Genomic DNA, 23,328 nt, shown 5'->3' on the forward strand with positions numbered 1-23,328 from the left:
AAAACTAACATAAAATCCGAATTATAGTTTTTTAGTCTAAGATGCCATTTTAAACTATATGTACCACTTAGAGTCATTGGCGGCTATATTTCATATAAATCATGATATTTATCCTAGCTCTATTTATAAGTTAAACTATTTCTTGTATATAGGACTATTACTTTTTTGACCACCTAATTTTTCATGCTTTCATTCTGACTGTCAAAGGAATTAATTAGTCCACACTAAAAGTCCAATCATAATAAATAACTCAAATTATTTAGTCATCCTGAAACTATTAACCATTCTATTGTGATTGAGATTATGAGAATTTCAATTAAAAGTAAAATCACAAACGATAGGAGTGAAGCTTAAAATTGCACACAATCCCTAATCTAAACAATGGTATTAGTAGTATTATGGATAGATTTGGAAGCCAAAGCATAAGTAACATCTCTCAGAAACGCCTCCACCGCCGCATACTCCCCAAACGCCTTCTCAATCGCATTACACCTCAAAAACTCCGGGAAAAACAGCCAAAACGACGTCGCCAGCACGAACCCCATCGTGAGGGGGCCCGCCAGCACCCTGGGCACCCCCCACCGCCCCTTGACCGCCTTCTTCACCGCCACCTCCGCCCCCAGACACACCCCGTGCAGCACGAAAAACGCCGTGAGCTCCCCGCTGGGCCGCCTCCGCCCCAAATAGTAGAAAATCAGCTCGTGCATCAGGCCCGACACAAAAAAGGAGGCGAGGATAGCCGGGAAGTGGGCCCACCTCCGGCCCGTGATAGGCGCTGAGAAATCCAAAACGGGCTTGTACACAGTGGGCCTTAGGATTTTAGAAACCATGATATTCCATCTCCTCCCCCAAAAGTCGTGCAGCGACGAGGACAGATAGGGCTCGTCAAATTGGGGCTCCAGCTCCACCCCGATCAAAGCCCCAGCAATTCCACCGGCGACGGCGAGGATTATCTCGAGGCCGCAGTAGATGTGGAGGAAGTAGAGGAGCCAGGTGAGCTTGGGGTGGACGAGATCGGTGTAATCGTACAATTTGAGAAAGAGGCAGATTAGGAGGGCTTTTGCGAGGTAATTCCAGATGGATTTAAGGCCGCGGCTGGGGGAATCGGAGTTGGATTTGATGGGGAGGCAGGCGAAGGCGGCGAATTTGGGGAGGGAGATGGAGGGATCGGAGAGGGGGCCGTGGCCGAAGGCGAGCATGATGAGCTTGAAGTTGGCGAGCCAGGCGAGGAAGAAGGCGGAGGAGCCGCCGAGGTGCATGGTGTGGAGGGTGAGGGGGAGGATTAGGTTGAGGATTATGGCGGGGGAGATGGCGAGGAGGCGGGGGAAGCCGGTGGGGAGGGTTTTGGAGAGGAAGAAGCAGTAGGAGAGAGAGGCGAAGACGAGAGTCCATACTTTGATGAAGTTTGTGATCTCTCCTTGTGCGTAATGCTTCACGATTTCGATGATTGCTTGCACCACCATTTTCGATCTCTCTCTCCTCTCCTCTCTCTGCTGTAAAGAGTGGTGAGAGAGGGGATTTATTGTTTCATGGTGGAGCCGCCAAGGTAGATGTAATTTAATAGTACTACTTTCAACATGTAAATTTTAAGATTGATTTAAGTAAATATGGTTAACTACATAGTTAGAGAGATCAACTTTAAATTAAAACTAGGTACAATACTTAGTTAATGATACTCATACTATCAATGAAACTTGGTAATATGTATTCTTTCTCTATGCAATTAAGAGTCTCAATTTAATATTATAAAAAAATGAGTTAATTAAAAGATTGTGCAATTTTGATCACACTTTTATATATTAATAAGTAGAATAAATTAGTTAAATATAAAACCTACTAAAATTATATATATATAAAAAAAAATTGCTAATCACACACGTAAAATTATCTATTAATTTATTAACAAATTATCTAGGCGAGCTCCACTTTTAAGGCCACCCGCCCACCACTATACTAGATAATTTGTTAATAAATTGTTAGAAATGAGTAGTATTTTTAAAATCTTTACTTTAATTAGTAAAAGTAACATTATTGTGACATGCTATACGTGTTGATGATTATTATAATCCTATACAAGATTCATTTAGAGCTATGAATCGATTTCATTATGAGTATTTTAATTTATGCTAATTCAAGCAACAGTACTTACAAAACAACAATGTCACCATTCATCAATCATGTACAATAGTGATGGATTGGAGAACTGTCATCAATATATTAATACATAATTAACAGCTAACAATGCTTTTTGTCAGAAAAATTAAAATACTAACAAAGAGTTGGCAGCACGATGCTGTTATTGGACCATATATATATTTGTAGGGAATAACTTTGGTCTTTGGTGTCGTGGCCAGTCTTTATTGACTAACTATAAAGAAGTTGGCATTTTTTTTATTTCGTGTATTGAATTGGACCATTCAGAATCCTGATACCTAAATATGACTCCCCTTGTATTTTCCAATTTCCACAATTTTGTACTGATTTGAACAGTGTTAGGTTAGTTAGAAAGTTTTTTACGCTAGTTACTGCAGCTGCTTATATTAGTTTCTCAAAACAGCTTAGATATCGTGTTCCTTGAAATGTGTAGTTCTATAACATAATTTGGGAGGGTAATTGTGCTCTTCATGGACATTACCAACAATATAGGATGGATAAAGGGTAGAGTTGTAATTACATTATAAATTTTTTTCAAACTTTCAACGCACCTTTTTCCGACTTCTTGACACTTGTTCATCAGTAAGAATTACCGGCTTATACATTAGTTAGAAGGTTGCGAGAATATAATCCACCCACCTTATTGAAGTTTGTTAGCGATTAAGGAGTGTTTACTTTTCATAATTGATATGATAGATTATTGAGTATGTTACTACGTATTTTTTGCGTCAATCACTACTTCAAAAATTAGCTCAAACGATACGAATTGTTAACTGCCTTGAGATATTCTAAAATTTCAGTCTCATCTAAACAAAAGGTTAACCCAAATTATTTTTATTTTTTCTTGGATATACTTCAACAACTTAGCGATAGTAGGTGAACCGTGAGAGAGAGAACTTGTTATCAAATTTGAGTGTGATTTTGAGAACGTAGATGTATTCATAGAAAATTGATAGAAAGCTTGTATTTTGTTTTGTATCAGAGTCAGCACAGATTTGTTTAATTCTATGATTGTGATTTAAAATTGATAATTATATAGTTAAAAACTTAAAAACTGTTATGACTGAGAATACGCTTGAATAGTAAAATCAATTTTTAACTGTTTTGGGTAAAACCACTTGAAAGGCGCAAAATTTACTTGTTATGTTTACATCAACTCGACCTGGTTTGATTTTGGGCCAGTCTGGATTCGACCTAGTGGCTTTCCAAGACACCCAACCGGGCCCCAAAGTTTCCTATGGCCCGATAGGCTCACCTCAGCCGGACCGGTCCCGGCCCGGTTATTTTGTCACCCGTGAGTGAGTGGCAAATGATGTGTTAAGTACAAACCTATCTCACTTCCGAAATCTGAGGGAAGTTGGAAGGTGTATATAATCCTGGCCAACCCCTACTGGGAATGACCCAAAAACAAATCTGTGCGTGCGGGCTTAACCCAAAGCGGACAATATCAAACGTCTATAGCAGCCGACAATCCGAACATGATGTATTGGAAAGAGTTGATTTATAAGTGCATAAGCTGATTCACTAAGACTGTACATATTGCTTTGAAGAAATAAAATCATTCTCTCCTCAACAATAATTCCATAGACCACTCCCATCATTGAACTCAGAAATAAATGAATTTTTTTAACAAGACAGAAGACCAAACATACAATGTAGAGCAGAGGGCCTTCAAATTTCAAGATGAGCTACAAGTCTCCATGTCAGCCATAAAGTCGAAGACGGGTAGTAATGGGCTTCCGGCACAAGGGGCACGAAGATAACGACGCGCCACAATCCCTGCATGTCTATAAACAAACAGCCCTCAATGTTGAACCGTTTATAGAAGTAGACTCATTTCTCAGATACTAATCTTAAGGCAATTTAGCTTAGTTTGTCATAGATGCTTACCTGATGTCCACAGCCGAAAGCCAAGTCCTTCCGATTGGTTAAGCAGATCGGGCATGCCTTGAAACGAGAGGAACACGTGTTAGCATATGGAGTAACATATATAATACGAGGCTACAACGGGTGTTGAAGTTCGCATACTTGTTCAGCTGGTGGTCCTGCAGACTCAGCTTTTTCTCGGCTGATCATACGCGCGATTGCTTTTGCAGCTTTCTCCTTGTCGTGGTTGATTATTGCACCAGGAGGAGGAAGAGGTAGTTTCCTAGGAGCTGAACTGTGGCTTCTGAAATAAGGAAAACAAGAGAACAATCACATCCTTGTTCGATTTATTGAGACGGGAGAGATGCATCATCACGAAACGGGGGCGAGCTAGGGTCTCCAGTCGGATATTTGACAAAATTTTCCAAGACTTAAACTGGCCTTACTCGTTATATCGTAGTGTCAGTGTTGCTCTGTACTGAAGTGGAATTTCCATCAAAGCAGCAAGAGCGAACGCTGATTCCTTTTTATCTGTCTCCGTTTGCTCGGATATGATCTTCGTGAAGTTGACAAACTGTGACACGAGAGGGATGTCGACTTCAGACTCACATTTCGTGTCAAGGATAAACCAAACTATAGCTCGACAACAAAAGTTACCTGAAAGTTGTCAAATGCTCGTTGAGGGAGGTTATCATCGAATGCTTTCATCTCATCCCACGGACCATCTCCCACACCCACTAGAATGATGGAGAGGGGATATTTGCTGCAATTTATATGACATAAGGCAAGAATACAACATAATCTAATTTGTTAAACTCCAACGGATCGCGCATCGACATAACATTAGTAAATCCATTTACCTTGCAGCAACTACTGAATTGATAGTTGCTTGTTCTTGAGGACTTAACTTGCCAGGCAACGTGTCGGGACTTCTAGTTACCTGTTCATAGAAAAAATACAATGAGATATTATGCGCGAGAAAATTAAAAATGATCAATGCGATGGATAAAAGAAACGTGACCTGTCCATCTGCGATGATAACCAGGACATGATACTGGAAATTGTTATTCTCTACTATACGAACCGCTGCATCAATTGCTGGTGCAAACGACGTTGGGCCTGTATGTCAAGCAGCCACAAGAAAGTGTTTCTAGTAAAGTTGATGGTATAAATTTGGAGTTCTTGAAATAAATGCAAATCAAAGTGAATGATTACCGGATAGATTCAGAAGTGGAACGATTTCTCTGTATCGAGCAAGTGCTTCCTCAAACCCGTTGCAAGGTCGATGATCAGGGTAAAAGCTGAATACATGCTGATCATGCGTCGTTGCTGAAACGAAAATATAATCCCTCTGATTAATTTCAACAAGGATAGATACTTAGCCCAAAAGAAACAGAAAAATATAACTTACCATCACCAAATCCAAAGCAAGGTATTAAATTGTCTTCATCAAAGGGAGATAGAGTTCTTCCAATAATGGAAATGGCTTGCTCGTACGGGTTAGGAGTGCTACCGATAGCATGGAGGCTTTTTCTGTGAAAAGAGTACCTTCCTACAACCTTAAAATACTAAGTAAGATAGTCCTCTCCACTGATCATAAGAAACAAGTTTTATCTAAATGAATCACCTGTCCATTCATTGCTCTTGGTAAAATCGATTCCAAGGATCAGATTTGATGATTCCAAGCCAGCTTCTCTTAATGCATTGATAACCTGAAACACATGATAATATCCGGTTTTAGCAATGTCTAAAGCAAAATGATGGGAATATCAATCTGTTGGAACGCGTAAATAAGACACTGATGCGGATATCATAACTCAAAGATACTGTAGTATGAAAAGAAATAAAAATGCCAAAAATTTAACAACATACTACCAAGCAAAAATCACAATACTAGTAAGAGGAGAACGGATACCTCGTCCAAAGAGTTGAAGTTATCTGCTATGTACGCAGAGTGCTGTTTCTTCCGATAGTTGTTAGTCTCCATCGAATTTCTTGTATCTACTGAGGCATGATGCTGATAACTAGTTTGTGTTGAACTTGTGGCATGCTCCGGGGATTGAGGTCTGTAGCCAGTTTCAACCGTGTATCCTCCGTGCTCAGCTGGTTGGCGTGAAAAGTTGTCATAATCATCAGGCGATGATTCGCTGTTTCCCATAACGTGCCAAGCTTATATCGCCTTAACAACAGAAAACACTGCATAGACAAAGTTGTGACTCGATCCTCAATCCAAAACTACATAGAATTCAATCTTTTTTCAACAAGAAAGCACTGCACTTTAAGGCACTTTATGGATCCCATCTGACTTGAACAGAGTTAATAAGATGAATTTAATGTTTTCTAAAAATCTATATACTCATCTGCTCACTTAAAATGAAAGATTAATAATTCCCAGATCCATAAACAGGGAGACAATTGAGTAGTAAACAGCTGTTTCTCTTGTATTTGACTACCAAAGTCTGAAATCATTCTATTTTTGTCTTCTGAAATTTCAGAATTCTACCAAAGTATCAAATACTAATTGAATTATAAACACAAGGCAGATAATAAATGGAGATTAATTAACTAATTACTGCAAAAAAAACATACTTATCCAAAACAGAATTCAATAATCCAGCCGTTTGGATTACAGACCAGCTGCAAGAATACCAATTGTGGCTACATCCAAGAATCCAAATCCATCACTGAATAAACTAAGTCAACAAGGATATTATATCATATTCATGGCTTTAATTGAAAAGCTACAAGTAATATGCAAGAGAGAGAGACAGAGAGGGGCACCTGCAATTTCTTCTTCTCCTTAATTGGACAGCAAAAGAAAAAAAATGGGGGATTTCTGAGATTGGCTATATTGAAAGTTGAAAACTTTGGCAACAGCTGTAGTAATTAGCTAATCCCAATAGTAATAGGCTAATAGCACATGCTATTTTAGTGGATATTACTATTATATTTATATATCTGGTCTGAAAATGTGTGAATGCTAGAAACGTCAAAGATCAAAAATAGTCAGCCACTGACAGCTTTCTGTTAGAACTTAGAACAGAAAGAGGAATCTTCTAATCTACGTTTTTCAATGCGTGCACCATCTAAATTTCTATCTTTAATATACAAACAAGTAAAGTTGGGATATGCTCTAAATTGTTGAAATTTCTTCTTATATATGACAAAACATATTATTACTTTGATCTCTATTCGTTCTCAATTCTTTTCGTAATTATTAAAGCAAGTTCCCTTTTTAACGGGTATGGTTGAGCTGTTAATAAATGGAGTGTATGGTAAATTTGGTTACTGCCTTTTTATGTACATTTGTAAAATAAACTCAAATGTTGAATGTATAAAAATATTTTTGCTATATTTATAATAGTGCTATCGGTTTTATTTGATTAGTAAAGAATACTAAAATTATTGGTTATCATTGAGAAAATGTTTAGTATGAAAAGAAGAGGACCGGAGTGCTTTATTTGATTAATTTGATTTCCAGAGAGGGGTTAAACTTAAACATGTAGATGTAGACGTATATTGGTCCAAACAATTATATTTATAGGTTGCTACTTGTTGAACTTTTGGCACTAATGTCCACTACACACTAATTATATTATGTTGAAAGTGATTTTAATTATAAAGTTGAGCGAAAGTGGAGTGTGGCTGGTGCAGTATCTATAACATAAAATTATGGAGTAATAGTATATGCTAGCTTTTGAAGGGATCCACTGGAATCATGATTTCATAGGCGAAAGTTACTGTCTTCATCCTGGGAAGTACTATAGTATAATGTTTTGGTTGCTTAATTTGGTGCGATTTCGGGAAAAAGGGTGAATAATTGGAAGGTGTGGTCTTAAAAAGAATTTTAATTTGGCTAGATATGACATGACAAAAAACGATATATAGTCAATTTGGGAGCAAACACTTACTCATAGCGAGTGAGCAAGCAACCACCCGCGCTCAACTGCTTCCAAAAGAAATTTTCAAGCCTAGACCAGGGGCCGCTAAAAACGCACCTGTATTGCGAACACCTTTCTCCCCTTATTTGTGGGCGTTTTCACTTAGTTTTGTACCCCTACTTTTGTTCAAATACTTGAATGCTACCTCCCAACACTTGCAAATGGGCTGTTTTTATTTTAATTAATCACTTGTTTGGATGGCTTTATCTCTTTGAAGGGCCTAAAAGGCTAAATTATAGAGACACTAGGATTATGTGAAAACCTTAAACAAATGAAGTAGTATAATTTTTTAATTGACTTCAAATTTGAAATTAGAATTAAATATCCCCTTTTATTTTTTTATAATTTCTTTCTTTTGAATAAAGTGGACCCCATTTTTCACTAATAATATTATAATTTTTTTTCCCTATATCTCTCTTACTTTATTAATTGTGCATTAATTTCTATACCGTCTCAAATAGAGGTGATCAATTGCTAACTAATTAACAATCCAAAATTGAGACCAATTTTTAACTATTAGATTAGAAGATCTTGTGGTTGATATAATGACAAGTGTAATATATTTTAAATTTAAATAATTATTAATTAAATTAAAAAGGTATTAATGTCAAATCCTATATGTAGTAATTATAACTAACTACTTTCTCTCTCTTCAAAATCATCTCAAATCTTTAAATTTACGTAACTCTCTCAATTTAAATTATTTTTTCGCAAAAAATATATCAAATTAAAGATAATTTAATAAGGATTCCAACAAGATCTCAATTGCATATGTTCCGACGATGTTCGGGTGATGAAATTTGATAAGTTATATTTCAATTTTTGTACATGTTGATAATCAGCTTTTATCAACAAATGCAACAAAAAATCTCAATATATTGTAGACAAAATCTCAATATTATGCATGTTCAATCTCAATAAAAAGGTGTTGATATTTTCTTGTCCTTGTGTTGATATTCTAATGTCATATTATTGATATTTGTAATACACAATGTTGATATAAAAAAACACCCACGAAAATTATCATATGATAACATAATGATGATATTACCCTTTTGTTGATATTTTGTCTACTATTTATTGAGATTTGTGAGCTTTAATCTCATCCACTCATTTTAAAATCCAAGGGTGGAGATTTAGTCTTGATTTTGGATTAGGGTGCTAGAAGCATTAGAATAGGAACCCCGTCTCAAATATTTATATTTTTGTAGAATAAAGAGAATATTTATCATTAATACTATTGATAATAAATTAATACTAATACTAATACTATACTAATGGAGTGCTATTATTCAAATTTCTTAATCCCCCCTCCCCACGCTGCCACTCAAGAGGACAGATTGAATATTGTTAGTTTTTGGATATTATTGCCTTATTTGTAGTATTTTTTTTATTGTGTACGTGTTGAGTTTAATTTTTAGGTATTGATTTATTGATATTTATTGTGCTGGATTTTTTCAGGTAGTTATATGTTTAAATTTGTAGGTATTGGATTATTGAATTTTTGTTGTATTGTTCGTTCGTATTTGTTGTGTGATTATTTGAATATTTAGGTATTAAATTCATTAATTGTTATTTTTAGATATTGGATTATTAAAAAAATTCGGTATTGAAATATATTAAAAATTTTATTCCAATAAATTGGAATTAAAATTAGATGACAAACTGGTTGTTCGACCCTTAAGAATCGGCCGGTTTTTAACCGGAACAGATTTGATTCGTAGATTCATAAAAATTTGTAACCATTAACCGTCCTAATTGAATCAGAGGAGGACACAACGAAATTGAACACGGCTGATCATTATACGCTTGGATGAACATGTTATAAGGAAGAAGTATATATTGAGTAATTATAATAGTAGGCATAATGTGTCCATTCATAGTAAGTCCTAATACGTTATGATCCAAAGTTATCATTTAAATTCCAATCCAATATCTTCAATTTCTTTTAGTTGTAGTGTATGCGATGTTAGATTTTGTATATTTATGATTCAAAGCAAAAGTTTTTTTTTTATTTTTATTTTTTGAGTGTTGAAGTTGTCAAAGGAGAAGTGACGATTAGAGTTAAAACCCTAGTACATCAAGCAATCCGTTTAATCTAACTACCTCCAAATTATTACGATTTAATTATTTAAGAGTCAGTTTATATAGAATCTCCAAGTCGACGAAACACACACATCATCTGCGGCGGCGGCAATTCCCTCTCTCTCTCATTTCTTGTATAATTCAAGTTCTCCAGTAAGATCTCATTATCCATGCTACCACTTTCAAGTCGGAATGGAATGAGCTGAATAAGATTAAGATTAAGATCGAATAAATATATTTAATTCTCCCTCTGTTTTTACACTGAATTCAATCTATAGGATTTTGCATGCACGTGCAATGCAAGAGTTGATGCTCGCGAACGTGCATGCAAATCTGATTACTCTTCGTTTAGCAATGCACTGCAGTTTGGGGCTTTATGTTTATTTCTCATGATTTTTCCTGAAATTGCTTTTTGTATTTCTCTTTGTTTCATCTTTAATTCTGAGTCCACTTTCCCCTTTTAAGATTTCCTCGACTCTTTTCTAACTTGATAAATTTGAGATTTTCTGAAATTTTCCACTTAATTCACGTTTGTTAATTTTGTTCTTGGCTTGCATTTTCAACAGTAAGAAGATAGAGAAATTGGATTTCTGTTAAAAACTATTGATTGATCTTATGTTACAAAGTAACAAGTATATTTGCACTTTTGTCAAATTAGGGAATCTAATTGCTGGAGAGCATAAGCCCTCCAGATTAAGACACTAGCTTAATTAGGACATAAAGGAATGAAATTCAAGTCACACCGATCATTGTCTTCCTTTCTGGGAGATCAAATAGGTGTGTATTGTCTAGGAACAGTACTTGCTGCCTCTGTCTTTCCATCGATCTTCTTGCCTCAAGTTGTGTACTGGATTGCTATTTTTCTTCTATTTTGATTGTCTAAAACACCTTTTAGTTTACGAATGGGAGAGCCATGTTTAACAGTTGCTTGTTTTGATCTTGATATCTTCGTATCAGTTCAGTTAAGCTACGTTATCTTCTGCACTCTTGCTGTGCCCTGTTGGTTGTCCTGCTCTGAGTGCTTCTGTTTTTTCAAACTTGTATATTTTGATAGCAAAATGTTTTCTTTTGTCATTGTATTCCAATAGTTATTATGACTCAAAGTGTGATACCTCTCATTCAGCTTACTTTACAAGGTGTTTTAGAAGGTGTGATGCCGTAGTTTCTGTTGATATTCGACGTCCAATAAAGGCCTTCTGATATTCAGTTTAGCTTTCTTCATCTCCTTTCAGTAATTTCTGTTTCTTGAGTTGCATAGCTTATTTTTTCATGTACAGCCAAATGGATACTGGGGGTAACTCTTTACCATCTGGAGCAGACGGAACGAAAAGAAAAGTGTGCTACTTCTACGACCCTGAGGTTGGAAATTACTATTACGGCCAGGGTCATCCGATGAAGCCCCATAGAATGCGGATGACTCATGCTCTTCTTTCACAATACGGGTTGCTGCAAAACATGCATGTTTTGAAGCCCAACCCTGCTCGAGAGAAGGATCTTTGCAGGTTTCACGCAGACGATTATGTGTCTTTCTTGAGAAGAATCACCCCGGAGACGCAACAAGATCAGATGAGGCAGCTGAAGAGGTTCAATGTTGGAGAAGACTGCCCTGTTTTTGACGGCCTTTATAATTTCTGTCAGACCTACGCTGGAGGATCCATCGGTGGGGCCGTGAAGTTAAATCACGGACATTGTGACATTGCCATAAATTGGGCCGGTGGGTTGCACCATGCCAAGAAATGCGAGGCTTCTGGCTTCTGCTACGTCAACGATATAGTGCTTGCCATTTTGGAACTCCTTAAAACTCACGAGGTAACACAATCTTCTATATTTGTAACAGCATGATCAAACTATAAATGATAAAAGAAGATTGCAATGTGTTTCAACATTTTCTAGTTTTCATTTGAAATTTATTGAGGAGAAAATGCTCTTCTAAGTGTAGTATATGAGATAAAAGAGACTTGTAAAGGATTATGATTTATGATTTATTTTGCGTTGTAACGGGTTGGTGCTCCTATTTCAGCGTGTTTTATACGTGGACATCGACATCCATCATGGTGATGGAGTTGAAGAGGCATTTTATATAACTGACAGAGTCATGACTGTTTCCTTTCATAAATTTGGAGATTATTTTCCTGGCACTGGGGACATACGAGATTTTGGATTCGGAAAGGGGAAATATTACGCACTTAATGTTCCGTTGGATGATGGGATCGATGATGAAAGCTACCAATCCTTATTTAAGCCAATTATTAGTAAGGTAATGGAAGTTTTCAGGCCTGGGGCAGTGGTCTTACAATGTGGGGCCGATTCTCTATCCGGGGATAGGTTAGGCTGCTTCAATCTCTCGGTTAAAGGTCATGCAGAGTGCGTAAGATTTATGAGATCTTTCAACGTGCCCCTTCTTTTACTCGGTGGAGGTGGCTACACGATACGCAATGTTGCTCGTTGTTGGTGTTATGAGGTATGTTGTGTTTCTGTTACAAATAGAGCCAGAATCAATAGTCATCCTCTGTCATTTGTCGATTATCGTAATTTATTTCTGTTTTTTTGAGCAGACTGGAGTGGCGCTTGGGGTGGAGGTTGATGATCAGATGCCACGGCATGAATACATAGAGTACTATGGCCCAGACTACAATCTCCATGTTGCTCCGAGTAACACGGAAAACAAAAACTGTCGAGACATGCTCGAAGAAATAAGAGCAGAGCTTCTTATGAATCTGTCAAGACTTCAGCATGCTCCAAGTGTCCAGTTTCAGGAGCGACCACCCAATACAGAACTACCTGAGGTATGTTCTTTCTACCGATGATTTATTCAGTCGGCGAGGTTTTATCTCCATATCTTTTGTTTCAGTTACAATAGCTTTTTGTTTTTACCTTAATGAGTGATAATTCATTAACAAAACTATTCACATGTCATTAAAATCTTCATTTTCAGGATTATGTTAGTTCTTATAAAAGCTGTCGATGTAGGTTGACGAAGATGAAGAGGATAAAGATGAAAGACAACATCCTGATTCTAACACGAACATTGACTATAGACGGTATAGTTCTGTTCTGTGCTAAAACACTTCTAATTTATTGCTTATCGTAATGTATACTCTCTTTCTCCCGTATATACAGCAATCATGCGCCTAGCAGGGTGAAGGTGGAATACGTTGAATCTGTGGCAAATGATAAGGTAATGTCTTCCATAAGCTCTCAATACGAAACATCAATCGCTGTTGAGGAGTTGCAAATAAGTTCGCAGTCTTAACTTGAGTCGTAAAATAATTATTTGGCTTCTTTGTCGTTGTCTTATAGCGAAATTTTGATGCATGGGTTAGATATCAGATCATCTGAAACTGTAACAGATTCTGTTTCAATGTTTAGAACGATGAGGGTGTGGATCAACTCGCTCGTAAGATACAATCAACACTTGAGCCTACGAGCTCAAAGGTACCACCATATGCTTTGAATTCCTAATATGCAAGTGTTTTGTGGCTTAGCAATCAGATTAATTGTTGTTCTATATATGATCAGGGCTCAATGGCAGCTGCAGAAGAAGATGCCATGCAACGTGATGAGCTCGAGAAGGAGAACTCGAGAACCCTAATTAATGAGCCTACCAAGATAGATCAACATTGATCATCACCGGCCTCGAAGAATAACCTTGGGTGGTCTAACGAAATATGCGTGCAGTTCTTGGCTTAGTATGTGAGCAAATATTGATAGTCAGGGAGGATTGGACCTTGCTTCGATTCGAAAAGAAAATTGCTTGGTCGGGACTTAAGCCCCTCCGTGATTGGTTAATGGGGTCATCGAAGACTTCAACCCTCCTTCATATTATGAAAAGGAGCCGTTTGTGATTCATGCCAACTTTTTTTTTTTTTTTTATGGTTTGTTATTTCAATTATTCTTTATACTTGATTTGTAAGTTTTAAGAGAACATTAGTAACTATGGAATCTATACCTTCAAAGAAGATTTTGCGTCATATGCATAATAATAATTGCTGTAGTTTATTTTAAGGAAAATTTGATCATACATTTTTTTAATTAATTAACATGTAGTACTCCTCTTCGTTTTTCATTATGAGCACATACTATTTCTAATCATAATTCATATGGACTGTAATTCCATTATCATCTCAAATTATATCTCAAACAAGTCCTATCATGGAGAAATGTGTATAATAATAATAGTTAAGATTACAGAAAAACCACAACTCTGTCACAAACTATGTTATATTCTCCTTGAAATCAACTATTCCATTTTTTGTCCCACTTATGTATCACTTTCAAGGGGCATGTTAGGGTGCTACCACCCTTTAAAATAACACCATACCACTATTCTTAGCCAATCATTTATACACGTAGACGAATAATAAGCTGCCACGTGGCAAAAAAAAAAAAAAAAACCCCAAAAAAGACGGGCAGCAATGTTCTAGTCTTTAAACAGCAATTTTTCTTGAACAGCAATATCCAACACGTTAGACAGCAATCTATAAATTGCTGTCTAACGTATTGGATATTGCTGTGTAGCGTTTATCATATTGCTGTATAAGCGTTGTCACGTTGTCATTTTAAGAAGGGTTGTCATTTTAACACGAACCAATTTATAAAGGTTAATTAATTAGGCTTGACCATACCCAGTTATGAAATAAATTTATATTTTAGCATTTAATTTTATTTCTAGTTAATTATAGGTTATTGGTGCTAACATACAAATATTTAATATCCTAACAATAATTTCTATAACAAGTAGAAAAGGCTGCATATATGACAAACTCCTATTTTGTAATTTCGACATAGACTTTTGAAGTTGACAATGAAATAATTGATATTTCTTTTTCTGTAATTAGAACGCAACCCTATTTTCGGCCAACATTAAGCAGACATAATCTGGAATTAAACCAATTATATTAGATTCATACACAAATATTGAAATTGAAAATAGCCTTTGTTTAATTTGACCCACCACCATAGTTGATCGCGTTGTGACACCGGCTATTTCCATCCACATTTTAGTCTAATTTTGTTAACCTGGTACTAAATAGGTTGTTCTTCCATCACCGTCCGGCCAATCATACATCAAAATGTTCGTCTTTTTAATAGCATCAAACCCCATAAATCAATTCTACATATGATAGTAATCGTGTTTTGGCACTATAGATCGAATTCAATTATCTCGTGGCAAATTTTTGGTGGAACTGTATGTTTATGATATGACAACCGAAAAATCATATATTGATGTCAACACTGATGACTTAAACAATGTCGCATATTCATAAAGAAAAACGATATTTTTTCATTGAAAAACATAATTTTCTTCACCGTGGAGGGTCAACAACTAATGTTAGACTTACTGTGATTTCATTATCAGCAAATTTTATCACTTTCAACGGTCTTTTTGTGTGTTCACTTAAATATCAGTAGTCCTTGGAGTACTATGTATGTTATGAAAGTGGGTGTTTTTATGATTAACACAAAGTAAAATGTCAATAAGGATTAGATTAAGAATGACCCTTAGTATTACACATACAGATTTAAACTGCTGAACTATTAGTTGAAAGAAAAATCTTACTAACTGAATTTTGTTTTATCATACTAGCAAATTATTAGATTTTTACTTAAAATTAAATATTTAAGGGGGTAAAATGGATTTCTGATGAAAAGCTTGATCAACCTGTGAATTTATTTGTATGGGTACATATTTGTAAATTGTAATCGTTCAAACTTCAACGGTACGTGCAACTTTTACTTTTGTAGAAAATGACATAATGAAAAATCAAAAAAAGATCTTAGCAATGGTGTCGCATTGTAAAAGACAAACTATATTGGAAATGGGAATTCAATCATCTTTCTATATGACGGTAGATTCTGTCATCTTTTAATACGACGGTAGATTCTATTCACCAATTTTGATACACTTGAGATTTTAAGCACTTACTTCAAGGGTACTTTTGTCAGGGTAAATTAACTTTTGTAACTTTCTTATGAATGATGAAAGCAAGAAAAACGACATGTAAAATGATCAATATATATGGAGTAGTATCATTGCTGAAACTTAGGGGAGAAAACTGACGTTCCATATACATCACGAAGCCCGAGAAAATAAAATTGTGCGGTAAGGTCGTTTGCGACGAACAAGGTCGAAAATTATTTAAACGGTAAGCGGTAAGGTCGTCCATAGCAAAATGGGTCAAAATACACTCTAATTTTAAGTGCTTACGATGGGTCAAAATGACATGGAAATTAAGATAAAATTGGTAAAGTAAGTAACATGAGGAGAATGATATGATAAAGTAAGAGAGATTAGCAGAATTATAATTAAAGTAGTTTTAGTGGATAATGGACACTACATTATTAAATTGATATAACTTTTCAAAAATGGAATGCACATATTTTTGTAGAACGAACGAAAATGGAAAGTAAATATATATTTTTGTGGGACAAAGGGAGTATGATATACATTAAAAATTACTACTGCATGATAGAAAAACAAATTGAAAAGACTGAAAATACATGTCATGACTATATGCTAAATTTAGTTCAATAAACTATGAAAATATTAATCTCAAGACTTTAACTTGGTATCAATATCTTATCCTTGAAATAGATTTTTGACATAAAAAAAGCACATTTGTGAAGCCAAAGATGACATGCTATTTCCATCTTAGGCCAATCGGGCGTCTTTTCGAGTTAGGTGTAAATCTAATGAAATAAACAAAAATATAAATAAAAACTGTAATTATCATTCTATTAAAAAGTGTCATTAAGCCATATTAATGATTAGACTAAATCATGCATTCACCATGCTGATCATTTTATGGCATCCACATCCGTTAAAACTTTAGGAGTGGTTCGATCTGGTACGTTGAAGGGGTAATTTTTTTTAAATTTATATCAATTTTATGTAAATTCTTATAAAAAATTTCTAATACTGAACAAAATTATCACATAATTCAAATATTTTTTTTTAAAATAGCCCCTATCAATGATTGTTTTCGCGTCCACCTTGGAGGTAGGAGAGGGCAGAGAGCGCGGGATCACAGAGGATAGGAGTTTTAAGATTAAAAATTACTACAATACCTACTTCATAGTAATAATAATAGATGATATAATACATTATAGTATTACAAATCTATATTCTATAGTTGTAAAATATAATGGGCTTATAAAATTTAAATTTTTGTAAGCGGGTAAAGTTTGGGAAGTCAACCGAAAATTTAAATTATTATCATATGTACTACATAATTTCGAAATTGTATTTTTTATAAAAATTCACAAGATTTGATTAATTTTTATTTTGAACGGGCATGCAAAATGACGTGTAATTTCAATGCTACGTGGGGATTCGTCCCTTTCAAGCACACGTGAATTACTCGTGATGTTGTCTGTTTGTTTCAACCACAGAATTTAATTATTAAAATCATTACAGTAAGCTGAAGTAGTTGGAAAATTAAATAATCATGAATATCCACAAATCTCCCAAAAATCTCTATTCGACTAGTCGCTGATTCGCACAATTTTCGTAATTGATTTCGAAACCCACTTTACATATTCAATTCCAATGTGTTGTAACTTTACTCATTAAAATGCGTTACATTTTTTAAAATATGAAAATATTGCATTGAAAATATAGTTTTTTTTTTCATTTATAGCAACTTAATTTCAATCAAATAATAGTACTTTTTCCCCCCTTCATGAAATTCGAAGCTTGTTGCATTGCATCATTGCATGCATTCATCAAGTAAGAATCCAACTATTTTCAGTCTTTGGTGGTGAAGATTTATTATCAGTATATCTTATTAAAAGATGGATATAAACATCATAGTTTAAATCTCATGAATGGTGATTTTTATTTCTTCGAGTTTAGCGTTCTCATTTTGTCATGTAAGATGTATTGAATGAGAATACATTTTAGTTTCTATGCTACTTGCTCAAATTTATAACATTTGCACCGTGACTAGAGTTTAATTCCAGCTCTTTAGACCATCACTTATACAAGAGTTTTTCAGATGCAATCTGGTTCGACTGAGTTACAGGTAGACCATGTTATTCGATCGATTCAATTATTAATCAAACTGATTTATCGGTTAACCAACTAAAAAGCATGCCTAAATAGGAACTAGAACCGGAACTAAAATTGTTTTGCCTTACCACCCCTTAAAGTGCACTGCCAAATAAAGCACATAAGGTCTGCCATGTCTGCAAGCAGGGTGGATGCAGAAATGAACATTAGTTTAAGGACTATATTTCAAAATGTAGTTTAAAAATATTTGTTTAAGTAATTTATATGATTTATAAGGGCTTTAAAATAAATATAGGTATAAAATAAGAAAATTTTTAAAAATATATATAAGAAAAATATTAAAAAAATTAATTCATTAAAGACTAAAGCCCCACCCTTTCTCTACGTGGGTCCGCCCATGTATGCAAGTATACATAAATAATAAAATATACTACTACAAACTATCGTAAATTCCAAAAGTTAGAAGTATAAAAAACTCGCATGCATCACATATCATGATAGCATTGATGCCAGTTGCATAGCCATTCCCTAAACATATATTGACATTATTCATCAAATAAAAAACTAATAAAAATAAAACAAAATATTTAATCACTACGCTTTAAAATAGGACTCCCTCTGTCCCATAATAGATGACATACTTGGACAATAGCACGAGATTTTAATTAATATTATTTTATGTGTTAGATGGAGAGAGAAAATGATATATTCATATTTGTGAGAGCTTTTTACAGAAAAGGAAATGTGATATTTTTCGTGAGACAAACTAAAAATGAAAGTATAACATTTATTATGGGCGGAAGAAGTATGCTAAGCAAGGGCTCATAAAACGTGGAAAATGCAATTTTGAAATAGCAGGAACGAAATTAATATACTCTCTTCGTCTCACATAATTTTACCCAATATTCCATTTTAGTCCGTTCCACATAATTTTACCCATTTCACTTTAACCATTTTTGGTAGTGGACCTCATATTCCATTAACTCATTCCTACTCACATTTTATTATAAAACCAATACTTTAAAAGTAGGACCCACAACCCACCAACTTTTTCAACTCACTTTCTATTACATTTCTTAAAATCCGTGTCAAGTCAAACTGTGTAAAGAAATAATAAACATTATAGTATATCGTATTGAGACGGAGGGAGTACAGTATATCGATTGAGACGTTGCAAAAAAAATAATAAACATTATATTTGATTGGTAAACTAAGGAATTGGGAAAAAAAAGGTCGTCAATCGTCTTAGTTATTGTCTTTCTATCGATAAGGCGTCTCTTATCTTGTCATGTGGCTATTCCTTTCTTAATTATCCAATCATTCAGTAATTTTATATTCCTTTTTCAACATATCTATTTTTTATTGTTTACTTCATTATCCACTTTGCTACTAGGATACGCCATCAATTTCTACATGAACCGAATAATGTCAATATTTAATACTACTATTTCAATTTTTTTACATAATAAATTCTTTTTCATTCAAAACTTCGTGCAATAACTAAAATATTTTCATACTATATGCAATTGTGTTGTGTACGTAGAGTTTTCATAGTACAATAAATTTAAGTGTCCAGGATTGTAGGAATCTGTAAAATCAAACGGGTCCTTAGAGTAATTATCTATTTTAAGTATATATCTCTCTTTATAGAATTAGATACGATTCTAGTCATCATTCATTAAAGTATAGGATCAAAATTATTAAATTAATCATACTGAAATCATACAGTCACATTCCGGCAATTGCATCGAGTATACGTGTAATTTCGTCAATATTTTGATCACTTGGAATTTTTTTACCAAAAATGAAACAAATAATAATAACAAATATTAGTACTAATTATCTAAACAATATGATATTTTCAAATAAACGCTCCAAACGACTAGACAAATAAATCCTTTATTTACCTCATTATACTGCATTAATGCTACTATTACAATTGATAATTATAGGATATTGAAATTAATGTAGGATGCAACTGAACACCGTGTGGCCTCGAAATTGAATGTCTCTCCATACAAAGGCGAATGTTTCTTTGTATGATTGTACAAATTCTTGTATTACAAAAACTCTGTGTGCGTGTGTTAGTCTAGTGATAAAGTGGTTAAATCTGAGGCCAAAAGACCTGTGAGTCCAGCAGTCTTTAAATTTTTTTATTTACCAATAAAAGAAAATGAAATATGAATAATCTGAATACGTTAATGTAATTTTGTACAAAATTGTGTATAGTTTGAAATTTGTTGACACGTGAGGATCATAAATGGAGGTATGTTGCAAATGCAGAAGAGATGATTCCTCACACGCTCACAAGTGACAAGTCCACTATAAATAAGAGCCCCGATTCCCAAATCCTAGTACAAAAAACTTGAAGCATTTCAATGGAATCATCCATTTCCTCATCAACTATTGTTCTCTCTCCTCCTCCCTTGAAAGCCAACAACAACAATGGCGTGAATCTGGTATTCGACGCCTCCCTCCAACAGCAACCCCACCTCCCCACCCAATTCCTCTGGCCCCACGAAGACACCGCCTACGCCGCCGCCGACTTCCTCCCCGACCCCCCCATCGACCTCTCGGGCTTCTTCCTCGGCGACCCCCTCGCCACCGCCTCCGCCGCCTCCCAGATCAGAGCCGCCTGCTCCTCCCACGGCTTCTTCCAGGTCGTCAACCACGGCCTCGACCCCTCCACCTTCCGCGCCGCCCACCACCACATGGACGCCTTCTTCAGCCTCCCCCTCCCCCGCAAGCTCGCCGTCCAGCGCCAGCCCGGCTCCCTCCGCGGCTACTCCGGCGCCCACGCCGACCGCTTCTCCTCCAAGCTCCCCTGGAAGGAGACCTTCTCCTTCACCTACTCTCATGCACGCTCCCCCACCGCCCTCGACGTCGTCCACTACATCAAATCCAGCCTCGGCCCCCATTTCGAACACTCAGGGTGGGTTCTGAATGTTTGTATGAAATTTATTTGATGCTCATTACCACAACTAATTCGCATTTGTGCTGGAAACAGATGTGTGTTGCAGAAGTACTGCGAGGCAATGCATATGCTGTCGATGGCGATCTTTGAGCTGCTCGCGATTAGCTTAGGGGTGGAGCGGTCCGAGTACAGGGAATTTTTCGAAGACGGATGCTCTGTGATGCGGGGAAACAACTACCCGCCCTGCAAGGAGGCGGGGCTCACTCTGGGAACGGGTCCCCACTCGGACCCGAATGCCCTGACGCTGCTGCATCAGGACGAAGTAGGAGGGCTTGAGATCTTCTCGGACGACAAGTGGAGAGCCATTAGGCCTTGCCACGACGCCGTTGTTGTTAACATTGGTGACACTTTCATGGTACGTATTTTCACATGTGTTGTTATGTTGTAGAGAAATAAAAGTGCACGTGTTGCGAGATCATTGGCTGCGTCTCGTTTGGCATGCATTTATTGCCTCAAATGGAGACTTACTATAATGGGTTCGGCAAGAAAAACAAAGATGGGACAACTACTCCGTCCCACTTAGCTAACTGTTCAATTAAACCATGTCAACAAAAAAACAAAAACAAAATCACTATTTTTTAGATTTGCAGCTAATTTTTATTTTTCTATGTCCAAGAATACAATAATTTCGCAACTATGTTTGCGGTGCAGGCATTGTGCAACGGCCGATACAAGAGCTGCCTGCACCGGGCGGTGGTGAACAAGGAGAGGGTTCGGAGATCTTTGGTGTTCTTCGTGAACCCTAATGAGGACAAGGTGGTGAGGCCCCCGGAGCAGCTTCTGCTTGCGGGGAATGAGGGGGCTGAGGCCCCCACGCGCCTGTACCCGGACTTTAAATGGTCTGATTTGAGGGATTTTACCCAAAATCACTATAGGGCCGACACTTCTACGCTCCAACACTTTGTCAGCTGGCTTTCAAATAAGACACAACCTTAGATATATATTTATATTTCATTTTCTGACTTTTGTCGTGTTGCACTCTCTCTACTAGTTTAATAAATCTATGTATGTATTTAAGTAGTTGTGTTGTGTTGTTTGTGTATATGTGATTTGAGGTCGTGCTTATCTTTTTCTATTTATTTGTTTTTGTTATTTTGTGCATTTGTGTATTAGGTTCTGGATTCGACTGCCTTTTGTACTATTGTATGGATTGAATCTTGGCAATGAATTGTGATGTATCTCATTGATTAATGTGTGTATAGTTTTTTGGGGTTTTGTTTGATGTTGATTTGTGTAAGTGGCGTTTGGGACTGTGGAGAAGTTGTGGCAGCATGATGTGGTAAATGGATTTGGAGTTTTGCTATCAATGTAAAGCAAGAAACTTCGAGTTGTAACATATATTAATGATATGAGTTTGGTTTTATTATACCCTTTATAAGTGTTAAGTCAATTATATGAAAATTTTGTTTCAAGTACAATGTTCGTGAAGAAATGTATAAAATGTGAAGGAATAATTGAAGGATGAAGTTGATTGGTTAACTGAGAATTCTTTAATAAATTTGAATAAAGTTGAAGGGTGTGTCCTAGTGACCAATAATGACATTCTTAGCGAGAGGCTTGGGTTAAAATCTCGTTTACATGGTGTAATATATTTCTCATATTAAATATATTATATATATATTTAATACTATAACATTTAATTTTAAAAAAATATTTGATTATAAATATTAATGTTAAATAGTAGTAGTAGTAGTAGTAGTAGTATAGTTATAGGCTATCAAGATCAAGAACCAAGCCAAAATGAAAGTGGTGCGTCTAGTCACTCTTGCCACGTCAATTAACTCCATAAGGTTCATGTATCACAATCATTGAAATGAGTCCAAAAAGAACACTACTCTCCTTGTCCTTGACCAAATACTTCTCTTATTTAATATGGTAAACAATTATACACTAAAAAAATGTAGTATAAATTTAATTTCTTTTCGTCATTAATAATTGTATGAATGTTAAAACATTAAACAAATAAAGAATTTCCAATAAATAAGTACTCCATATAAAATGAGATATTCAACTTTTTCAAATATAATTTAAAAATATATACTACTCCTAATATTTAGCATTCGTTTATAGACTAGTCATATTTTGACTAAAACATGATAATAACCATTATACTAGCTAGTATAATTCATTTTCTATGTTTGATACCAAAATTAGAAAACTAGATTAAAATCTCTATGGACTAAAAAGGTCCTCAATCTAAAATTGCATGTTTGAAGAAAAGAGATTAACTTGAGTATCAAACGCACGATTAAAAACAAATAAGTAGTCTTAACTCATTATAACATAACTAGAAAATA

At 35.5% G+C, this 23,328-nt stretch overlaps 3 protein-coding genes and 1 pseudogene across 6 annotated transcripts; 2 read left to right on the plus strand and 2 right to left on the minus strand.

The window, feature by feature from the left end:
- Positions 1–316: 316 nt before the first annotated feature.
- Positions 317–1,528, minus strand: LOC125203328 (acyl-CoA--sterol O-acyltransferase 1 pseudogene; annotated as a pseudogene).
- A 2,110-nt stretch (positions 1,529–3,638) lies between these two features.
- On the minus strand, positions 3,639–7,075 carry RGLG3 (Copine (Calcium-dependent phospholipid-binding protein) family). Of its 4 annotated transcripts, none has more exons than XM_048108303.2 (13): positions 6,802–7,074; positions 6,610–6,678; positions 5,936–6,216; positions 5,648–5,732; positions 5,432–5,572; positions 5,236–5,349; positions 5,042–5,139; positions 4,881–4,960; positions 4,678–4,783; positions 4,467–4,594; positions 4,183–4,324; positions 4,045–4,101; positions 3,639–3,941 (listed from the first exon to the last, which is right to left on the minus strand). In XM_048108303.2, exons 3-13 carry the CDS (start codon positions 6,176–6,178, stop codon positions 3,858–3,860), a joined length of 1,278 nt encoding a protein of 425 aa, XP_047964260.1. In that variant the 5' UTR covers positions 6,179–6,216; positions 6,610–6,678; positions 6,802–7,074; the 3' UTR covers positions 3,639–3,857. The 4 variants fall into 4 exon arrangements, with proteins under 4 accessions (XP_047964260.1, XP_047964259.1, XP_047964258.1 ...); XM_048108302.2 differs by having other exon boundaries at positions 6,610–6,704; XM_048108301.2 differs by having other exon boundaries at positions 6,610–6,713.
- Positions 7,076–10,824: 3,749 nt separating this feature from the next.
- Positions 10,825–14,017, plus strand: LOC125208442 (histone deacetylase 19-like). The gene is made up of 7 exons (XM_048108058.2): positions 10,825–11,855; positions 12,067–12,507; positions 12,602–12,832; positions 13,017–13,087; positions 13,167–13,224; positions 13,416–13,481; positions 13,566–14,017. The coding sequence occupies exons 1-7, from the start codon at positions 11,316–11,318 to the stop codon at positions 13,668–13,670; spliced, it is 1,512 nt and encodes a 503-aa protein (XP_047964015.2). The 5' UTR covers positions 10,825–11,315; the 3' UTR covers positions 13,671–14,017.
- Positions 14,018–20,384: 6,367 nt separating this feature from the next.
- On the plus strand, positions 20,385–22,222 carry LOC125204255 (gibberellin 20 oxidase 1-D-like). The gene is made up of 3 exons (XM_048102857.2): positions 20,385–20,989; positions 21,065–21,386; positions 21,683–22,222. The coding sequence occupies exons 1-3, from the start codon at positions 20,436–20,438 to the stop codon at positions 21,965–21,967; spliced, it is 1,161 nt and encodes a 386-aa protein (XP_047958814.1). The 5' UTR covers positions 20,385–20,435; the 3' UTR covers positions 21,968–22,222.
- Positions 22,223–23,328: the final 1,106 nt, after the last annotated feature.

This window comes from Salvia hispanica, chromosome 6 (assembly GCF_029641045.1).
Source record: "Salvia hispanica isolate PSC_SH4W2 chromosome 6, Shi_PSC_v1, whole genome shotgun sequence".
Lineage (NCBI taxonomy): Eukaryota > Viridiplantae > Streptophyta > Magnoliopsida > Lamiales > Lamiaceae > Salvia > Salvia hispanica.